The sequence below is a fragment of the Sphaeroforma arctica genome (genome assembly GCF_001186125.1).
Source record: "Sphaeroforma arctica JP610 unplaced genomic scaffold supercont1.1518, whole genome shotgun sequence".
In the NCBI taxonomy this organism is placed as follows: domain Eukaryota; class Ichthyosporea; order Ichthyophonida; genus Sphaeroforma; species Sphaeroforma arctica.
The window spans coordinates 5,987-13,922 of record NW_014039040.1 but is presented as its reverse complement, the minus strand read 5'-3'; the positions used below and the strand labels follow the sequence as shown (position 1 = coordinate 13,922).

The 7,936-nt window shown below is 42.7% G+C and overlaps 2 protein-coding genes across 2 annotated transcripts; both read right to left on the bottom strand.

The window, feature by feature from the left end:
• Positions 1 to 502: 502 nt before the first annotated feature.
• SARC_11077 (hypothetical protein) lies at positions 503 to 1,006 on the bottom strand (the record flags this gene model as incomplete). The annotated part of the gene is made up of 1 exon (XM_014294849.1): positions 503 to 1,006. One exon carries the CDS (start codon positions 1,004 to 1,006, stop codon positions 503 to 505), a length of 504 nt encoding a protein of 167 aa, XP_014150324.1.
• A 2,971-nt stretch (positions 1,007 to 3,977) lies between these two features.
• On the bottom strand, positions 3,978 to 7,889 carry SARC_11076 (hypothetical protein; the record flags this gene model as incomplete). Its single annotated transcript, XM_014294848.1, has 4 exons — positions 3,978 to 5,663; positions 6,322 to 6,436; positions 7,255 to 7,322; positions 7,815 to 7,889. Coding segments are annotated over 4 exons (371 nt in total), but the record flags the coding sequence as incomplete, so codon positions are not given.
• Positions 7,890 to 7,936: the final 47 nt, after the last annotated feature.

Genomic DNA, 7,936 nt, shown 5'->3' with positions numbered 1-7,936 from the left:
TATAAGAAATCCGAGACCGAGACGGATGATAGATGAGAACATATTGATGCAATGTATCTATCTAGTGCTGAGCTCAAGAGATACACTGCCTATAGTGAGAGGACCTTGTCGAAAATGCACATCAAAGCTCTTGGGTGTTACGATATTTATTGTTCCGTGTTGCAGTTTTGTCGAAGTTGGGTTGAAAGTTTTTTGAGTTTAGGGTTGTCGGACTTGTTTTCTCTCTCTCTCGTTGTCGATTCGTCTAAAAAAAAATCGAGATGTTTCTTTTTTGGTTCTTTATTCATACCCCTCCGGGCCCTTCCCTATGGGCCTAAATATTTTTTTAAATATGGCTGAATCATTGAAGCGCACTCCAAAATGCTTTTTATAAAAAACCCAGGTTAAAAACCGTCAATCGGCATTTACGGCAATGATTTTTTTTTTAAATCAGCAGGCTCAGGAGTCAGGACTCAGGAGTGAGGAGTCAGCTGTCCAGCAGACGCATGTTTATTGAATGTTTTCAGTGCCACCGGGCGTTATAGTGTTTGGGACGTTTGAATGTTCGGACATTTCTGGTAGTGGTACCCTTGTATTTCATGGAAGCCACCCAAATCAGATTGCCGTCTGCGTTGATTTCTCGGGTCTCGTGCCATTGGATGCCTTTGTACTTGCCAGTGGATCGAGCATGGGTATGTATGATACCGGTCTTTGGGTCATACTTGATTTCCTTCTCACAGTCCACTGCGAAAGCATCGTCGAAGTATGATATGAATGACTTGTACTCGCCGTCCTTGCCTGGGTCCAATACCACTTCTTTGTTGACAAAGGTTGTGTACGTCTTCTCAGTCGCCTTAGTTTTGTCACCGTTTTCCTCAACCTTAAGCTCCCAATCAATGGATAGTGCAGCTAACATTTTGCGTTTGATTAAGTTGACACTTGCAGCTTTGGGCATAGGCTCGCTACTGTCGGAGCTGGCTTTGTCTAGTCGCCATAGGCCTTGGTGGTCTTTCAAAGATGCAATCATGACTTTGTTAATTGTTATATCAGTTACTGATGTATTTGTGTTTAATGAATGTACTTGACGTACATCATTTATACTGCGTAGGTAAGTAATAAAACAAATCGGATGCTTTAGAGAAAGCCAGAGTATGTAGTAGAATTCCTAGTTCAGTTCCTGAAATTCAAATTGAACCAAGTTGAATCTTCATATCAATGTTCATGGAAACTATTCGACAAAAAAATTGTGTAAAGTAAATTAAAGCCGGAAAAAACAACTGTTCCTGTATAAGGCAACTATGTAATAAAGTATGTATAGATAAAAATTAAAAGTTCCCAGCAATGCCGATATGGGATGAATTTTACAATGAGTGCTCGTACCGGGTAAAACCCTATAAATGGCAACTGATCACAACGTCTCGTCTTCGGTTCATAACTTCTTTATGATCCTGTGTCACTTCTGAAGTCTTCCTGTCTGAACTCTGAAGTTCCTGTGACTATTATACATCATGAGTGACTAGTGACAACTGACAGGTCTTGTCTCAACAGTCAACACCCATCTGACATCTCACAACTGAGTCTGGCTGTCTGCGTCACTCTGTGGCCACTGCGAGTGCGGCCACTCTCTACTAGAGAGTACAAAAATAGTCTCTACAATTCTACATATTTAGTCTTTACTCTAGTTGAGCTACTAGTGACTAGCTAGGATAACTTATTCTGACTGTCATCTTTCTCTATTCTAAATTATCTTAAGAGTCTATAAAAGTCTCTCTCAGTGGCTCTGACTCTCTCTGTCACCTCTGACTCTGAGAGACTCACAGCTCACGCTTGAGCGACTGAAAGAAAGGCTCTGATGTTAGTCGTTACATCTGGCCAGCCGGCCTCGGGGCCTCCTCTTACCGATTCGTAACGACCGAACGAGTATTGAAGAGTACTTAACGACTCGATCACTCGACTCTAGCTCGTCGCCCGGCGCTGAGTGGTTGACTGTACTAGAGTAAGTGTCAAAGTGAGTAACCTCTGGCATTGTGGGTGGCAAAAAGACAAAACTGGCAGTTCAATTCATTGAATATAAATTGTCAATTGGCGAACAAACTTGGAAGTTGAAAGTTGAAGGTTGAAACTATTTTAATGTTTTGTATTTGTTCACTCTGGTAGAGAACAGAACACAGTTTTCACTGCTTTAGGCTGTTCATGAGTGAAAAGCCAGAAGTGAGAAGTAGCTGAGTGCTGAGGCAGCTGAGCACCTGAGCGAATGAACCTGACACAGCCCAGCTGGGCTGCTGGGGATACTTTTTCATTAATTTATGTTCAACGACGACATGCCTTTTATTGGCACTATGACAATATCGCCTTGTGCCGTTTATGCCGTATAGACATAATAAAGTTGTTTGTGTGGCACCATTGAGAGTTCCAAATAAGTTCGATAGAGTAAAGACCCGCCCTGAAGACTGAAGCAATTGCAAACCGCGACTGGCGAGAGCTTATATGTGCCAAATTCTGCGAATATGACACGCATATTTGTCTCATTCATCGAACTGATACACAATTGCATACACCTTGATATTAAAGTAGTTGTCGGGTCGGGGTGAGGGAGGAGGGCCAAGACCACAGGAGTAGTCCGAGTACAGCACACTGTCCATCGAGATGTAACTTCATTTTTTGTTACTTGGTGGAGATTCACGACTCATTCTATCAACCTTGAATCGAATGCCGTGCCTGCTATTAAATAACAATTACCCTCATAGGTAGTCACTGCGCTTGAGAGTTTGTCGATCGCGCGAATGGTGTGCTACTGTATGACAATCCGTCTGATACATTCCAAAATCGGGAAACTGAAAAACTGCTACTAAAATTTCGTGTATACATAGATACACATGTCCAAAATATGGCATTTATAGTGCAGCGCAAGCCCATATTACTCTCCTGCAGACCAAAAGTCTCAATTTGCCCCGCAAAAATATGTTCGATACTTCTTGGTTTGCCTTTTGCCGGACTCAGATGTTTACCTGTGCTGATGTGTAGCATGCGAGACTTCAAGAAATAGCTCATACGCACAGTTATACTACGCTCGATTGCACAATATTCTTACAAGATAAATCTTGATATTTTCCTTCTATCGCTCATTTCTAGACCTGGCTGTAGATTATTCTATCGCAAATATTCGAACCCAGCGGCCTAGCTCTAGTTTTACATTGTTGCCGCTCAATATATGTGTAGTACATCGCTCGTTAACCGCCTATTCAGTTGCTGAAGAATGTCCTATATTTACTATCAGTTTGCATTTCTACCAGAATATCGTTAAAAGTGAATAGTCTTTAATACATATTTGGAAATATGCACTCACGTCATATAAGTGGTAGGTCGGCGATCATCTAATGCTGTTGCTCGAATGTGTTTATATACTTTTACCGATTTGTTACAAATATTTGTTTTGCACAGCTATGGGAGGCCAGTCCCCTCTTGATATGTCGCTCAAAGATATCGCACAAATACATGATAGTACTTATCAATACCGAAGTGTTGCAAAGTATGGCCATTGATCCGTGCCAATATTTCACGACATGTGTTGTTGATTCGCCAGACCGTCTCAAATTAATTTACATGCATCTTCCGACTTCCTTCGCATCCGTCGGTGGCGTTAAATCCTCGAAAACTGAATGGCATGTCGTTATTTTACGAAATTTTGACCAAATTGGTGTAAATATCAAACCGTCGCAAACAGTGGTACTGAAAGTTCTTATCACACGTTCAGTCGTGAAAAACTTGCACACTAAAATACTTGAAGATAATGTTATAAAACATATGACGCGCTTCACTTTGTCAGCCGCAAGAAACTTACACACTTACTCAAATATAAGTTTGATTACACGTTATATGACAAGTTTTAATTTGTCGCTGTCATGCTAAGACAATTGCGTATGCCTACCTATCACACTATCCGTACCAAATAACAAGTATAAATGCGTCACATTGTCTATCTGTGACAATTGTGTTGTGACATCTCATGTTCTTTAATATGCATATTTATCACAACCACGTCCTGTGACAACTACGTAAAATTGTCACACTGTCGCATACTACGAAGCGATGTTCGCTCTCGGCAAGATATTCAATGGTGTCCAACATTCGAAAGAGTTCTCACCCCACTCCGTTGTTCACCCGGCCTACTGCTATAACTTTAAATTTGCTCCCCACAGTCGCTGCCATACACTGCAGGTTTAATATATTGCACTGTCACAAACGACAGAGACTTAAGACGCAGGTCTCTTGGCACAATCCAACTGTCGCTGAAGAATATTGAACGATCCCATTTAAAAAGTGACAGTTTACAGAAGTGTCGCAAATCATCACTTTGTCGCAAACTATACAGGTAGCACATCCCAACCCATGTGGCCCACCTGCCACCCACAGCAGCCACGCCTATTCCTTTCCGTGGCCGCATACTGGTATCTGGCCCTCGCTTAGTCTCCCCTATTCACTGATGATTACCTTCGACGCTTGTACGAGTGCTACCTAACCTGCCCACCTCGCTTCTGCTAGATATCATACACCAGGCTTTCAGGCCGTCGCCACCGTACACTGACACCGCACAGACACTAGATAAAACACTGTACAGCATTTCAGACCGTCATTGCACTTCATTGTACTGCTCGCCTTCTGCAACAGACTACCCACAGCGGGACACCAGTGCGCCGTTAAGCCGCCAGACTCGGACTGAACTGATCCTGAACACATTGATAGAATCGACCATGCTACAGTATTCGAGATTCATACTTCTTCTAAGTATACTGAATTGATACTGGCCTTAATGGTATAGCGCCCATGCTACAGTATTCGAGATTCCTACATCTAAGTCCGCAGTTTGTTGACGTTCTTCAACAAACGATTCAATGTGTCGCCCTTTAGGACTTCAAGATCATCATCGCGGAACGTCGCAGATGTTACAGAATTTGAGGTTCCCTGTACAATCAATCTATAGTTATACACCATTGACAATGGTTTATGGCTGTCTTCATTTCGCAGATGTTACAGTAGTTGAGGTTCCCTTGTAAAGACCATTCATAGTTATACACCATTGACAATGGTTTATGGATGTCTTCATGTCGCAGATATTACAGTAGTTGAGGTTCCCTTGTACAGACTGTCTACAGTCACACACCATTGACAGTGGTTTATGGCTGTCTGGTGTTCGCCATTTTCGTTCATTTCATCTATTTATATCAAAGCTTACATTAAATTGTCCTACCCCACCCTTTCTCTCTCGTCCGTCCGGCCTATAGCTGACCACCCCCCGCCATGCGGCAAAGGCTCTATGCACAACAATTCTCTCGATCTCGCGAAATGTCGCCTATATTGAGTGTTCGTGACTCAGTACCACCGCCAACAGGCTCTCACGGGTGTGACTAATTTGCGACATCTGGGTGAGGTGTGGTGGTGTTGCAAATTGTGAAATTAAATCTAGCCCGGCCTTTCGCTCGAGACCTATGCAGGTACTCTCGATTCGTTGAGCACCCTCGACAGCTCCTCCAGGGTGTTTCTAAATTACGACATCGGTTCGCGTGTCGCATATTACAGTGCTCGAGGCTCAGTCCGTCTCTCGCTGAGAAACTTCGACAGCTGTTCAAAGGCCATCCACGTCACTGAACTGGCGATCAGTGCTTTAAGTGTTGCAGGAACTCCTCCTATGCAATTAAGCAACAGATAAATGGTGAATATCATACGATTTAACCAGTACGATGCCTCAATATACTTAGCGAACAACGACTCCTCATATACAGTCAAGCAACAGATAAATGGTGAATATCATACAACCTAACCAGTACGATGCCTCAGTATATACTTAGCGAACAACGACTCCTCCTATACAATCAAGCAACAGATAAATGGTGAATATCACACAACCTAACCAGTACGATGTCTCAGTATATACTTAGCGAACAATCGATCGAGGCTTGCAGGACTCCTATACAATCAAGCAACACTTAGAAAGTGAACGTTATACAACCAGTACTATGGCTCGGTGTATATTTAACGAATTTGCATAAACGCAACGTATACGACCAAGCGACAGACAGAAGATGAACAATTCACGACGGATACAACGGTTGCACTTAAGATTGAGTGGCGAATATAGATCGACTCAGCATGAGTGACTGATATGTCAGCAACCGCCGGACTAACAGGCACTCCTAGTCGGAGGTGAGGTAGACAATACGCTAAGGATAATACTTATCTTCACACATACCTTTGTAGATTCATATACAAACACGTACAATAAAACTAATCATATACAAACACGTACAATACAATAATGACAGCCGCCGATCTGGTCACAGATACCTTTATAGAATCCCACCAAGCCCTCATTGGCGTAGATCACGCCCATACAATGGGTCATGTTTTTGTATTTGACGATTTTGCCAAAATTCTTCCTCGCCGATTCAAAGCCCTGGACCTAACAAGCCGATAAACGTTTACAGAAACGGAGTCATGTGAACAATAGATACGCAGGCAGTAACTCGCCGCTGGACCTAACGAGCAGTAAAATGTTTACAGAAATGGAGTCATATGAACAATAGATACGCAGGAGGTAACTATCTTCGTGTCGAAAGTAGGGGGTATGCACATGATATAACTCGGTGGTAGTGGACCATACACACAGTGGTAGCACTAATAAGGAAGCCATGGATACGAATACATACTCCCACTAAGCCATATGCAGCTTGTGACACCCTAAGTGATGTTTGATGCGTCTTGGTGTATGCGTTCAGTTGAATGCGGGTATGATATAGCATCAGGAAGACCCGCACACACACACAAAAGAGGTTTACTAACCAAACACTGCTGGTGTAAATGAGTTCAGTTGAATGCGGGTATGATATAGCATTAGGCTGAGAGAAGCTAAAGACCCGCACACACACAAGAGAGATTTACTACACACTGCTGGTGTAAATGGAACAAGGCACATAAAGACATTGCCCACTATATCTATACTCACACATGCATACATACATATAGTCAGACGTGCATACATACATACATACATGAATATATAGACTCGGTCGTACGCACAAACACGCCATCGCTCAAACATACTAATCACCTACCAAAAGACATGCTGTATTGATTTAGGATTAAAGCCTCACACACCGATTGACACTCGTATTATATCGAAAGACATGCTGTATTGATTTAGGACTAAAGCCTTGAACATGGATTGATACTCGTACTACTTTAGATTAGTTTAGTCTGAGCCTGAGGCCCTAAACACACCTGCAGTCGTTTCCTGACAGTGTCCATGGGCAAAACTATTAACTTGCTGCCAGCGCCTGACAGAGAGCCTAGGTGGCACAAGTAGGTAAATTAGTACATCAAATAAGCGATAACCAGCATATATAAGAAGGCTACATACAGTATATATGTGGGTTAGTACGTCAAATAATGCGACAAAAGCATAGAATAGAAGACTATATACGGTAAGTATGTGGGCTAGTATGTGAAACACAGTCACAACAGGCATAGATAAGAAGACTATATACGGTAAGCGATGTACTACACTTGATCGGGGTTGGCGTGTCTACCAATTCGCTGAACGCAGAGATCAGTCATTGGTAATAGTTGAATAAATGATTGGCAAAGGACCGCTCTATCGGCTTATCAAACGATTGTTACTAACATACTACTCGAACTATGAGGAATTCCCGGGTGTGCATACGCTCCCAAACCAACTATCACAACAATTCACTCTCATGTGTCTGTACACAGCCCACCTACAAACACGGACAGTACACGCACACGTGCGATATGTATGCACGTAAGATATAAGAACACACCTGCAGCGAGGTGTTCAATTGGCCCCAAACGGACATCGGATATATCGCTATCGTTTCGCCCGAGCCTGTACAGCTGATAACCATAAGTGGGAATGGACAAAATATACGAGACTGATGCAATG